Source organism: Acanthisitta chloris, unplaced genomic scaffold (assembly GCF_000695815.1).
Source record: "Acanthisitta chloris isolate BGI_N310 unplaced genomic scaffold, ASM69581v1 scaffold25960, whole genome shotgun sequence".
NCBI lineage: Eukaryota > Metazoa > Chordata > Aves > Passeriformes > Acanthisittidae > Acanthisitta > Acanthisitta chloris.
In genome coordinates this window covers 6224-20534 of record NW_008652614.1, presented here as the reverse complement: position 1 = coordinate 20534, position 14311 = coordinate 6224, and the positions used below count along the sequence as shown (strand labels likewise).

The window sequence follows — 14311 nt, the reverse complement described above, 5'->3', positions numbered from 1 at the left end:
GACACCACAGGGCTGAAAGGGCTGTGTGAAAGGGCTGTGTGAAAGAGCACAGTTTGAGCTGGTAACTAACTAAGTACATCCAAGTGCAAACAGCCTCTTTACTGGTAGTTCTTAGTATGCTCCAGACACTTTTTAACTCATAGATGCAGGTGGAGTACCTTCAATATCTCTGTTTTAGTCTTAACAGTTGTGATACAACAGACAAGCCATTGCATAATTGCACTTTTCAACATGAAAAGCTTCATCGAGGTTTGTCATGTAGTGAAAACCATTGTTTGCTGCACTGGTAGCACCTTCCCCTGCAGCTCCCAGGCCTTCACTGCCTCCTTGTTATGGATGTCACAGTTCTGGTTTTGTCGTCAGTGGAAAGCCTCTGCCCAGCTGTGCTTCCTGAACTCAACCTCCTTAAGGCTCCTCCAGGCTCCTTCTTTTCATGAATGAACTTTACTATTGGTTATATGCTTCTGGGGACCTCATCTTCTGGAGTGTCTCTTTATTCCATCACACATATCACCTCTCTGAAAAGAAATGATGTTCTCATTGCAGGAGATGACTTACACATGTATGAACAACAGTTTCTGGAGCTTCAGCAGAGACTATTGTATGCTGAAAAGGAGAATAAAAAGAGATCCCATGAACTGAGCAATGCCCTGGAGGAAATTAAACACATAATTGCAAGAATAATTAACTTGACAAGAAATCATACAGGTTTGTGTGCATAGAAATGTCCTGTGTTAACAGCTCAGGTTTGTGTGCTCATGTTTGTCACTGGTGTGGGGAGAAAAATCATTGGTTTGATCATATTAACAAATAGCAGGCAGGTCACACGCAGCTGGGAGCTTGCCTGGGCCAAGAGCTGAGAGGCCCCAGGAAGACTAGACACAGCCTAAGAATGTCCCTGTTGGAGTTTATCCTGCAAGTGGTTAGTTAAAAATCCGAAGCAAACTCCGAATGCTTATATGTGATGCCAGTTAAAACTCTTCTTCTGGGGGGAGGGAGGAGTGTTCTCTGCCTTTCTGTGGATTTTTTGGGGAAGGACAGCAGCATTCAATGAGTTTAGTGATCTGGCTTCTTCCCATTGCTTAACTGAACTGCTGAGTTGCCTTGCCTGACAGACTGGTGTACATCTCCACCTCGCTGTACACTGTAGTTGCACACAAGAGACTGACAGTTTGATTCTGTCCCTCAAATAAATGATGTCATTGTGCAGGATGTGCTTTACTCCCTGTTCAGACTGGAAAAGCTGCTTCCTTGGGGACAGAAGGGGAACTAGCAGAGGCATCTCTGTGCTGGAGGCATTTCACAGTGTACTCCAACTTCAGAAGGAGTCTGGGTGCCACTGCAAACTGCCTTTAGAAGCTCTTATGTGCTGGTGTGTGGTCTGACCCTGTGCTGGTGTCTGTTCTATCCCTCTGCCTCCCCTTCCAGGCAAATTTTATCATACAGCAAAAATTGAAATGCTTTTACTGTTGTTTCTTTCAGATGAAATGAATTGGAACACCCCCAGGAAACTTCCCACACACCTTACAAACATCTACTACTACCTCCCTCACCTGCGAGAGCACCATGATGCAATTTTCCCTGACATTGTTTTTGGGCAACAGAGAACTGGAGGTAGGAAATAGTTTGGCTTCTATTCTGTACATGTTTGTATTTCCTATGAAATTCAGTGAAGCCTGGAGAAGAGAAGGTTGTGTGGAGACCTCAGAGCACCTTCCAGGAGCTGAAGGGGCTCCGGGGAAGCTGCAGAGGGATCTGTTAGGAGCTGCAGGGACAGGTCAAGCGGCAATGGGCACAAATTGAGAGAGGGAAATTTAGATAAGTTCTTACGCAGAAGTTTTCCCTGTGAGGGTGGTGAGACACTGTCCCAGGCTGCCCAGGGAGGCTGTGGCTGCCCCAGCCCTGGTAGTGTTCACAGCCAGGTTGGCTGAGCCTTGAGCAACCTGCTCTGGTGGGAGGTGTCCCTGCCCAGGGCAGGGGTTGGGGCTGGGTGGTCTCTGAGCTCCATTCCAACCCCTAGCATTGTATGACCCTGTGGTTCTCTCTCTTTGCAGTCTCACTGGTGATGGGTATTCCTACTGTGAAAAGGGAAAAACAGAGTTACCTGATTAACACCCTGCACTCCCTCCTGTATGGGCTTTCTGAGGAGCAGAAGAAGGACTGTGTGATAATCATCTTTGTAGCAGAGGTAGGCTGGTGTGGGAAGGTGCATAGGCTGATGGAAACATATTCTAGAGATTTGTGTCAGTGTAATAGTGTGGGAGAGGCTGCAAAATCCTGCTAGGCAGTCCTCTGGGAGGAATTTCTTCAGGGCTGGAGGGGATGGTGAGCAGTTACAGCCTCAGTGTTCAGATGTGGAAAGCCCTGTAACTCAGGTGGCTGAAGGGTAAAAAGTCATGTTACATTTCCCAACACAGTCGTTGAGGCAGATTTTCCAGTAAAACCATATGAATTCATTATATATCTCCAAAGGTCAGGTGTTCTGCTTCCAGAGTGAAATGTAAGTCCTCCACAGAACCTGAAACAAGGAGCCTTAGTCTAACAAAAGTTTAGTCATCTGCTGGTTTGGTATCACATACCTTGCAAAGCACTTAGACATACTGGAGCCTTCTGCATGTGTATGGGCATCTCCTGGGCAAAAGAAAACTGTGCAGAGACTTGAACAGCTCCATGTTTGGGGAAGCAAACAGTGCTCAAGGTGAAATATTAGAAGTAAATTCATTTTCTTCTCATTCTAAATTGTCTTGAACACATTAGGAAAAAGCCCCAGAAGGGAATGAGCTAGTGATAGCTGTTTGCAGGTGAAGTCTGTGCATGTGTTCAGACTTCGTTGCTTTGTCCTGCTGTAAACAGCATTAAATTCATACCTGTATCCATTGGCAGTTTGCCTGTCTCAGTTCAGCCACCACTTAGAGCACCTTTTGCAGCTGTAGCACTCTCAAACAGGATACAGGGCACTTGAATGAGGTAGGTGATGACTCTTCTGTTTGGACCACAAGGATGAGTCTATAGGACCAACATTACCGGCTGTAGCTCCTCATCAGCAGAGTGTTCAGGAGCTGAGCTTACATTGGTATTTCCAGCTAAGAGCCCTGGCAGTGATGAGCTTTGCCTAGCTGCCAGTCAGATAACCCTCTTATTACAAGGCTGCAGAGTCCTTGAGGTTTTAAGGGTTAACTTCTGGCTACCTTCCCACTGTTTCCTGGTGTGACACTTTACACAACCAGTAGCTCTGGCTGTCGTAACTGTCCAAGCAGCCAATTTAGGATTAAACTGCCATGGACAGAGTTCTTACCCCCTTTCTCCCATCCCCAAAGCCACATGTTGCAGCTCCCACTTTGCAGCCGTGCAGTAAGTTGGAGCAGGTTGTGCTGTTAAGAGAGGTGATTAAGTACAGTTTATTATGAGGGGAGGGCAGGTGTGTCCACTGATCATGGATCCACACCTTCCTTTTTCCCCAGAAGGTTTCAACAGGTCAGGTTAAATGTTTACATCACAGGTTAAGTCAGAGTAACTTATTGACTGAAAGTGAGTGGTAAGTTCTGGGTATTTTCCCTCTTATCACAGTTCTTTTCTTGCCACTTCACAGCATTTTTATTTATTGCACATTTACTGTCTAACTGGCAACAGTTATTTGTGTATTTAAGAAAGATCTGAGCTGCTAAGACAGGTGTTGTATTGCCTTGGAAATCACATCCACAGAACTTAGCACTCTGATAGAGCTGGTAGGTGTGTTTTGCACACTGGAACACTCACTTTTATGGAACAGCAGTAATGAATAACAGTGTCCTCACAATTCCCAGACAAAGAGCCAAAAGTGTGTTACATTAGGAAGAAACTAAATAAATGTGTTAAGTCTCACCAGCTTTAGAACACTTTGCTGAGTTGGTTTTTCTTACCAGTGTCAGTCTTTGCATGGTTTTTGGATGATTAGCCTGAAGCTGCTTTTTACTGGCAGTTCTATGTGCTTTTCTGGCAGAACTGAAAGCTGCAGGACAGAATTTCCTGCAGAAAAAGGCCTGACCTCCTGCAAAAGCAGTGAAAAGCAAAACACAGAAAGCACAGTTGGAACTAGTTCACTTTTGCTTTCAGCTACACTGAGAATTTAGTTGGCTTGGACAGCCCATACTGACCTTCAGTGGGAGATGCTGCTGTAACAGTGCGTCAGTTAGAAGGAACAGAACGGGAGAATGAAAATGAAGTATTTGCATACAAATATTCCCTAGAAATGTTGCTGAATACAAAGATAGGTGGCCTGGACTGAACGCCCTTCTTTCCCCTAGGTGGATGCAGAGTATGTGCACAGTGTTGCAGGAAGTGTTGAGGCCAGGTGAGTACCCTGGAGTGTACCCCCAGCAGCCATCAAACACCTTTGGAGCTGCTGTGGGAGGAACTGGAGCAGTTCAGCACCCAACAGACCTGCCAAGTATCGAGGCAAGGTGCACTCCTGGTGTGTGTGCATATACACTGTGGAGTTCAGAGCAGAAGGATGTGGGGCAATTTATTTTCCAGTTCTTTCATAAATGTGCTTCAGCTAATCAGTCTCAGCTTAAACTTCTGTAAAGGTTTACTGGAACCTAAGTCTCTCCCTCTGAAGGTAAGGATGCAGTCATTAGGGCCTGGGTGCCCAAGGGCTGTCCAGCCCTGCAGTGTGTCCTGCAGTCTGTCACAGAGCTGGGCAGCTTGGAAAGGACCTGCAGAGGCCAAAGGAGCTCACGTGTGAGCCCAACACTGCCAAGCTCCGAGTCCAGCACTGTTCCAGTGCTTGACAGCCCTTTCAGTGAGCAAATGTTTCCTACCACCCTATCTAAACCTGCCCTGCTGCAACGTGGGGCCGTTTCTTCTCGCCCTGTTACTTGTGAAGAGGTGGACACCCACCCAAACCAACCCCAAAATATTTGAACAAGGTCCCTGGAGGAGCTGTCCTTTTCCTGCACTTCTTGGGGCTTTCCTGCACATCCTGCTCCACTCGAGGGTTTCCCAGACTGTTTAGTGGGTGGGTTTGCCCCAGAGGCTCCTCACCCTGAGTCTGTCGGGAGCAGCATCCATCGCCTGCTGCCTCCAGAGGGTCAGCTCAGCCGGGAGCGCTACGGGAGGACAGAGGACAGACACTCCTCCTGGGCGTCCTGAGCACTGCCAAGGCACAGTACCTGCAGCAATGTAAGCACTTAGGTCATTTTTATATTTTTCATGGCTTTTGAAGATGTTCCTGCAGAGCAGATGCTTTGCCAGTGTGGCTGAGATATTTTCCATGCTGCTGTACTTGATGTGCTTAATTTTCAGTGTTATCTTTTTTCATTGATCGTAGGAAATGGGTAACTTGGTTCTGAAAGCTCCTTATGTCAGTGATCCTGTACCTGGTTTGTGTTGGGGTTTTGTGTTTTGGCTTTGTTTTGGGAGGAAGGAAGAGATTTGGCTTCCAGGTTTGGCTCCCAAAGCAGATTACAGTTTTTCAATGACTTTATAAATGGCAAATGTGGTCCCTGGAGCAGAGACCAGACCCAGACTCCCCGTTCCAAACTCCTGCCCTGGGACAGCATCACTGGCTAGAGGGCAGAGCAAGGGGAGGGGAGAGAGGAGCTCTCACACCAGCTGTGTGTTGGTCTAGGTGGTGGATTTGGCTGTGAGTTACTGCTGTACTTTGGCAACCATCTCAGGATGGGCAGTAAGCACCTGGAGCTGCAGGAGGGACAGGATCCCTGAGACCCTTTTCTCCAGTATTTTCTGAGACTGTGATGAGTTACTGAACTCAGTGTGTGAGGTCAGAACCATAATGATCTGATGGTTGTCAAAGAGCCTTCTTGGTGCCAGATTTGCAGTGTCTGTGACAGTTTCTCTGCTAGAGTTAAGAATTCCAGGTGTGGAGGAGCAGGACTGGCTCTGGGCAGTTGCTCTCGGGGGTTGCCCTCAGAAGTCTTTTTGAGGACTGAGGTCTCACTGAGATTCTCTTCACAGCTTCCCCAGAGAAATCCAGTCTGGAGTCCTAGAGGTTATTTCTCCTCCTGCTTCTTATTATCCAGATCTTTCCAACCTGAAGCAAACATTTGGGGACTCTGAGATCAGAGTGAGGTAAGGGGGCTCTATAAGACCCAAGAACTTTTGCTAAGAGTATGAAAGGGAAGATTCTGCAGAAGTCAGCACTGTTTGAGCTGATCTGTTTGTGTTTCAGAGTTAATGGACCCCAATTTGTGCTTAAAACCAATAAATGATTGCACAAGGGGATCCTGAGGGAAGCTCCAGGGTGAAAGCCAATTCTCCTCCTTTGGCTCTTGTCACCCCACGGGTTCTAGACCAGGTGAATGGTGCCAAATGGCAATAGGCTGCATGATCCAGTCCTAGAGGGAAAAATGGGAATATATTGCTGTGATAGATAAGGGAGAGGCTCTGTGAACTCACAGAGGAAACCCCTCATGGCCCTTAGCTAACTGCTGACAACTGCTGTGGGTTTCATTAATGACCTAACTTTTGGTGATCATCAGCTTTTTATCTGCTATCAATACATTCTAACCAGTGGTTTCATTTGCTCATGTGCCCCGAATTCACTGAGACAGATATGATGACCTAAAAACATTGATTTATTGGAGGGAAGTAATTTCCTTTCAGTCACCAATAACTCATTGATCAGACACCACAGCAGAGCAGCAAGAGCTGCAGTGCTGAGCATGGGCAGGAGGGGATCCACAGGGCTCTGTGTCTGTGCATTAGCTTTATAGACAGAGCTGAGTGCTTCAGAGCATAAACATCTTCACAACTTCAGCTTCAGATACTATTCGACTTGAATCAGATACACTTATGTTAACTAAACACTGACAAATTGCTCTCTAGTCTTTCAGCATTATCAAATATCAACCTCATCCTCTCCTTTGCAGGCAAAAACTTGTGTTAAACCTGAAAATTAAAGTTATCAACCTGCCTTTGTGCTGCTCATAAGTAAAAGTACTTACTTTTTCACCCTGAAATAATCTATGTGTCTCTACTGTTCATAAGATAATAGGGAGAATCTGTAAGTCCTTTGACATGAATAAACTGGTTAGACATTTTGTTTCAGGCTCCGTTGACACAGGTCAAAACCTTTTGCTTAGTTAATGTTAACTTCTATGGGAAAGTCAAATTTGTGGATGTTTACACTGGTTATGGAGGAATGTTTTGCACTTACAGTGGGTTAGAATACTCAGTTTTACAGTTTTACTGCAGGAAAAAAAAACCCTGCAGAGCATTGGAAATGCTTTTATTGTAGAAATAACTCTTGCAACACTCCCAATAAGCTTATCAGAATTTGCTGCTTATATTTAGGTGGAGAACTAAGCAGAATTTGGATTATAGCTTTTTAATGCTGTATGCCCAACCTAAGGGGTCATTTTATTTACAGGTATGTCCGTGTTATCGTTAAATAGCTGTGATACCTCTGCACTGATGATTAGCTTTGGCAATCCTAGTTTGCTTCAGAGGCCTCAGCAAAGCCAGAAGTCTGTTGTGATTCTCTGTGTACTTTCCCTGTGCTCTTTACAAGCATCCCTATATTTCTGTGTTTGCATACATCTCACAGCCAGGCCCTGTCTGATTAATCCCTCTTGTGCCTTCTTGTCACTGGTGAGGTTGAACAGCAAGGAACTGAAGCGTGAAACCCTTGTTTGATTAGGTTAAGAATTGAGTTGAACTTCCACTCAGTGCAGCAAGGCAGAACAGAGCTGCTAGGTCCAGGCCATAGCCCAGACCACAGGGAACTGAAAGCTGCAGGCAGGGAAACACACCAGTGTGGTGACAGCAGAGACAAGGCTGGCACAGGCCTGAGATCCCCCACAATACGTGGTGCTAAAGGAGATCCCCATGCACTCCTTCTAGATTGGCACTTCAGAATCACCAACTGAGATCTCAAAAGTCATCAGGGCTGTGAGTGGTGGAACAGATCCATAAAATTTCAGGTAGCTCATTAATGCCAACATTGTGTAAAAAGGCTCAGAAGAGCGTTTTTCTTGGTTTTTAGTTTTCCTGGATCTCCTCCTGCCCCAGCAGGCCCCATGCTCTGTATCACACGAGGACATCTCAAGATGCCCAGGAGCAGAAGAATGCAGGGACACGAGCTCATATAGCTCTTGTTGGGGTTTAACACAGACACACTTGGGTTGGGTTGCTGGAGAGCCCACACTCTGTCCTCAGATGTGCTCAGAAGGCAGGTAGACAAACAGAAGTATTGCCTATTAAACAGCTATGTCCTAATGGAAAGGGAAGTGTTTTCCTGTGGCTTCTGTATGTTTTTAAGGACATTACCCGAGTTTGCTAAGTGCACTGGAGCATTGAGGCCTAGGGAACGTGGTGAAATGAAAGGCTGAGATGCTGCCAGACACTTAGTGTCCCTTCCTGTCACAGAGCTCTCCAAGCACTCAGGCTGGCATGGCAGTGACTCACTCATGGACTTGTGTTTCCTTGTCTGAGCCATCACACAGGACTGAGCTGTGCTGGTAGGAGCCAGGATGGACTGTGATGGGCTGGAGGCAGCTCTGCCTGCATTCAGGGTTTTCTTAAAAGGGAACTCTGCTTTCCTCCTCCCGTTCCTCATACTGTGCCTACTGCATCCACGTCCTCCTTTGGCTGCCCAGACTGCAGCTGCTCCTGCAGCACAGACACTGGCCTGGCCCAGCCTGCTCTGCAGAGCACAGGGGAATGAACACTTGTGCCATAAAATCAGCTGTGATCTCCCTCCATTGGGAAGTCTTGTCTTAATGCAAAGCAAATCACTTAACAACACCTTTCCTTAGGTACAAGGACCTACTTCAGTTGCCTTAAGCAAAACTTGAAGTGGTCTAGATCTTATTTACTGTTTTGTCAGTCTGGGTGGCTGATACTAACTTCCAAATTTTGAAAGAAGATAAGCACACATAGTTAGGCTTGGTGTTACAAAGCAGTTATGTCATGAGCCAGACAAGATCTTTGCTGAACAAACACTCATTCAGAATCCTGCTGAGCCAGGATTTAAGCAAGCAGCTGTGTGAGGTCTGTTGAAGTGAGCAGGGTCACCCTGCGGATCAACCTTACCCACTGACCAAGCAGAGTCCTCTTCTGCTCCTCCTTGCTTTGGGGTGACATTTCCTCAATCAATTACAAAGGGAAAGTACTTTGAATCCTCTTATGCACTCTCACTGTGCTGCCTGGGATTCCCAGAGCCCCCGAGGCACCTGTGAGGGTGGGATTGCAGCACAGAGGCATCCCAGCCCCAGCCTGGGGGTGAGCACACACTGGTATGCTTTGTTCATTCTGAAGTAACCAGACATTTCCAACCTGAAAGAAGCACAGGTACAGCAGTTTGGGGAAGTGTTTCCTATAAGCACAGATGAATTACACAGACAAATCTCTTAGCTTCTTCAGCTAAAATCTGTTCTGGAGCTCAGACTTGGCTGCACGACTGCTGTGCTTTTTTGTCCCCTCACGTGGAGGCTGGGGATGCTGTGTGTGTTTGTGTACAACGTAGTGTAAAACTGGTAGTGCATACTGCCAGCAGCACTTCCCTGTGCACATGATTGAATTTCTCAAGTCCTTCTCTAATGGGTTTGAGGGCTGAGCAACAGCTCAGTGTGTTCCTGAGGAGTCTTTGTATGGATTCTCTTTTTATTCCCCTCACTAGACTCTAGATCAAGCCTGTTAGTTGGTAGAGCTCCTAAAAAGAGCTTAAAAGTCTTCACATATTCATTGTCAGTGATTCAAAAGATAGAACTACCCTCACATACTTCCAAAAGGAAGATGCTTTGCCATTGCATGTTTCCACTTTTTTTGTGGCCTCTTCACTTTACCCTCTCCCAGCCAGAAGGATGATTGCGAACCCATTTATTGTCTATCACATGGTAAGTTTTCCTAGCCATGCTATAGTGCAGGTATCGTTTTCACTCCAAACTGCTGATGGGTGAAGGAAGATTAGCTGTGATCATGTGTTTGCAATGGGGCAAATGGACCAGACAGTTCATGCCTCAAACTTCCTGATCCAGCTGTGTGCACTGCATAACCTCCTTTGGCAGAGAAGAGCGCGTGAGAAACAAGTTGCTGTAAGCTGAAGGCAGAGAACCTCAGAGCAGAATTCGGGTGCAAGCATTGAGCATTCAGGATGGTTGCATGTTGTGTGACATACTGGAGCAGAAGTGGTACTGGAAGCCCGAAGCAATGGCAGACGTTCTCCAAGATGTGCTTTAGTTGAACACCAGATTGTAGGGTGAAATAGGTAGCTCTGAATGGCCTGTGCTGTGTGGGGTATCAAACTGTGCTCTCCAATACTCAGGTTCAGGCTTCGCACTGTGCAGAACGTTCAGTTCATGCCCACAGTCACACCCACTTTGCATCACAGCCTCTGTACTTTGAATCTTTGCTGCTCTTGTGTGCTTTCTTGTGGTGTTCTCCTAGGGCTTTAGGATACTCCTCTCTGTCTTTCATCCTGGATTTGTCTGCCCTTCAATTTGTCTTTGACTGTCAAACACCTTCTGTGATTCCTTGCTCTTCTCCCTTTCCATCCAGCTCCTGCCTAGTCCTCTGAGCTCATTTAATTTTAGGCAAAATTCTTGTAAGTTGATGTTTTGGGGGTTTATTTGTTGTTCTTTTCTGCATAACTGTGAACTCAGGTCAGTCCCCAGATCTCAGAATCTGTTAGCAAACATCCATCTTTATCAGTTTGTCTCCCTCTGTCTGTTTTTTTATCTTACCATCAGCAAAAGCTGACAAGGCCAAAACAGATCTCTTAATCTTGTCTTTCTGACTTCATGCACTTCCTCCTCGGCTCTCCCTTGACGCGTTTCTCTCCACACAGCCCCACACTAGCAGCGATGGCCACAGGCAACTGAAAGCTGTGGGTCTGCCCTCACACCCTCTCAGTGCTGACTCTGTGCTGAGCCAGTTGAAGACAAAACCAGCAGGAAATCATACTTTTTATCCTTTCTGCTTTTCTGCAGCAGATTCCAGCCCCAGCAGACATGCACCAGAGCCAGGGAGGTACAGCAGTTAGGTCAAATTAACTCTATGATTACACTACATTCAACAGCATTTTCCTGCAGGCCTATCCTCTTCCTGTGTTCTCACACCCAGGCTGAGTTCAAACTGGGAACTACCTGCTCTTTGTTTCTGGAATGCATTTATTTCCTTGGTGTCATTACCTCCAAGGTCCTTGTTTGGGTTCTCTATCCTCAGCTTCAGCCGCAGGAACAGCTTCTGGTTTCCATGTGCCCTCTTCTCTCCTGAAAGCTGTGCACACAAGCAGCCAAGGCCTTTCCCATGCTCTCGAGGGCTGTTGGGCTCCTTTCCAAGCACCCTTCAGCTGTCTCTAGTGCTGTGTTCTGTGTCAGCCTTTACAGCTCCTCAGAAGATCTGTGCATCACTGTCCTTCAGCCTGGTGCACACAGCACATCTTGCCTTACTATTCCCTGGGACAACTAGCTCTATCCTGGCACCTTGGTAATGATCCCCAGCTCTTCTCTAGCACCTCTCATGAATGACAAAGTCTGCCTGAAGCTTTTCACCACGTGCTTTAGATGCCTCTCTTGTCAAGCAGTTTGCTCCCATTGCTTATCAATGCTTATACAACTCAAGTACAAACTGTTTATCTTTGCCCTCCTTAACCTCTTATCTTGTTGCTTAAAGTTTTCCTTTAAGTGAGCTCTCTCTAGGGTAGGAGGTCCTCCTTTCTGGAGGTGGTGTTCAGGTCAGTCCTGTGGATAAGTACTGAGTGATCCCAGCCCAGAAGCACAGCAACCGAACAGCAGCGCTGGCTCTCAGTGCCCACCGTGCAGGAGTCACACACAGCACAGGTGGCACCAGCACCACCCCCTCTGCCAGCAACAAAAGCACCACTTGCCTTCTCTTCTTCTCTGTTGCCTTTTTTTCCCCAGCTGGAAGATGATATTATAGCCAAAGCTGATTATATTGAAAGTATAAAAAGCTTTGCTTCTCAACAGTCCCAAGACTGGATGGTCCTTGAGTTCTCCCATCTTGGGTTTATTGGTGAGTATTAAGATCTCAGCAGGGTTAAGTGGATTTGCAGCTGTTCTGGCTGTGTAGGTCTCACTCAGAATGACATTTCAAAGCATGAAAAGACTTGCATACCAAAACCTCCTTGGCTTTTTGGGAAAGATCACACCAAAGTCTTTTGCTTTTTGTGTTCCTTAAACTGTCTTTTCAATGCAGTGTCCTCAGCATAGGGCCTAGACTTGGGCTCCCATGGGAAGGAAGTAATTCCCCTGTACCACAGAACAGAATTTAGATAATCTGTGAAAACAAATCTGCTTCCTTTCCCTTGTGGAGCAGAATATACATTCCTTCCCACAGGGAGAGGTATTTAGTTGTGTTTAGTAGTACGTTTCTTACACAAGTTCTAATACAATTTACTTGTGCTGACACCTTATAAGTGTTAGGCCAAAAAAGGAACCTAATCAAATCTGCTAATAGCAGGAGAACTCCATGAACAGTGATACTACTTTAAAAGCAATGTTTTTCATGTCTAGGTCTTAAGTTAAAGACATCCAGGACAGTATTGGCAGTAAAACTGCATGTCCAGCATTTTGGGAATTACTCAGACTTGGTTCCGTCCTACACGCTGCTCCAGGTGACTGGCAGGTTTGTGTTTGGAGCCTGGATATGGTCACACACATGGTCAGTCAACTGGTTGACTCTGAGAGTATCTCCAGGCATGGGATGGAGATCTCTGCAAAATCCCGAGGAGCTGGATGAGCAGCAGCTCTCCAAAGCTGGAGCCATGTGAAACCTTCTCTAAAGACCAGAATTACATCCATGTCTTTCAGGCTGGAGTGACCCTGAAACATTGGGTTAAGCAAAAGATGTTTGAACACAAAAGCTGGTGATTTGTGCACAGCCATACCAATATCTGAACATGCAACTTCTTGTCTTGCTTCCAGGGAAATTGTTTAAATCGGAAGACTTGCCTCTCCTCGTGGAATTTTTTCTCATGTTCTATAAGGACAAGCCCATAGACTGGCTCATAGACCACCTGCTGTGGGTGAAAGTCTGCAACCCCGAGAAGGATGCAGTAAGTATGCCCATGAACCTCTGAGCATGAGTGATAGTCACACGGTCTCAGTGGCGAGATCAGTCATGCTCAAAAAGCAGAATAGGAATCTCTGAGACCTGACTGGCTTTGGAGTTTGTGGGGAGGGATCTGCTGTGGATCTGCAGTGACACTGTTTGAGCCCACTGGGCCATGCAGGGAGGCCTGGCTCAGAAATCCAAGCTTTCCCCCCAGAGCTCTGTGTCTCTCAGCTCAGCACACAGGGAGCACAGGCCACAGCTGGTGCAGCTGCTCACGTAGCACCCTGCAGTGAGAGAGCATTTTGGCTATGCAAACCTCTGGGATTGTCGTTTCTCATGGCCTGCTAACCTTCTCACACCAAAGTCATCAAAGCACACAATCTCACCATCACCGCTCTGAAATTTGCCTACCAAGTCCTTTCTTTCAGGAAGCAGAACTTAGGTGTTTTGCTTTAAGCCTTTTACTGCCTGGGAGAAATTGACTGTTTGCCTGAAATGCAAAAGGCAAGCAGGGAAACGTGTAGATTGAGTGCACTAAGTGCTGCTTTTTACTGGAACTGAAGAAACAGTTGGGGTGACTTGCAACAGGTGCCATTCGTGGCACTGCAGGGGAGCCCTAGGATATGCTAAGTATTTCTTTATGCCACTCTGCACTCTCACCAGTCTTTAGTGCTGGTCACTACTCTAAGTCTCCTTGTGTAACAGACAGTGCCAGGGAGGACTGCCCAGAGTTTCTGTTCCTTCTTGGGTTTTACGGTTCAAGAGTTAACTGGAGGTTCAAGAGTTAGAGTGGCCAGTCCCTCCTGCAGGTGTTTGCATGTGTTAGTGTGTGCTGGTAAAGAAGCAAGAAGAGACAGACAGGAGCTGTGCAGAGCAGGAGGTTAAGGGCAGGGGAACAAATAAGCTTCAGGTTTTAGCACATAGCACAGGTGACTCCTGGGGACAGCAGAAGGTCCCTGGCTTTACACTTAGTAATGCCACTGAGGAGTCTTCACACCACTTCATACAGACAGGAGCAAGATTTGAAATCCTGCTCTGCAGGTGAGGCAGCTCAGAGGAGTTCCAGTGAGCCTTGAGTAAACCCTCATGTAGGTTCTTGCCTGCCTGTGGTGACAGAGTGAAACCAGACACTTTTGTGTTAACATTGCCCACTCCATACCCTTCTAACACATGCAGCTTCCATGCAATGGCTGAGGTGTGTCACTTGTATTTTTCCAACAGCTGTCCCAGCCTCTGAGAGTGATCCATAGCTCGGAGGGAGCTGTGTTGCCAGAGGGTGGGCAGCCTGGGGGAGTCT

General features: G+C 46.7%; 1 protein-coding gene across 1 annotated transcript in view; it reads left to right on the top strand.

The window, feature by feature from the left end:
• Positions 1-557: 557 nt before the first annotated feature.
• LOC103805278 (alpha-1,3-mannosyl-glycoprotein 4-beta-N-acetylglucosaminyltransferase B-like) overlaps positions 558-14311 on the top strand; it is an 18542-nt gene continuing 4788 nt past the window's right edge. Inside the window, exons 1-8 of the mRNA XM_009077922.1 lie at positions 558-708; positions 1483-1614; positions 2055-2188; positions 4284-4330; positions 5956-6069; positions 7294-7369; positions 11862-11973; positions 12885-13015. Coding sequence (XP_009076170.1) covers positions 561-708; positions 1483-1614; positions 2055-2188; positions 4284-4330; positions 5956-6069; positions 7294-7369; positions 11862-11973; positions 12885-13015 — 894 coding nt within the window. The 5' untranslated portion in view covers positions 558-560. The remainder of the gene's footprint in view (positions 709-1482; positions 1615-2054; positions 2189-4283; positions 4331-5955; positions 6070-7293; positions 7370-11861; positions 11974-12884; positions 13016-14311) is intronic.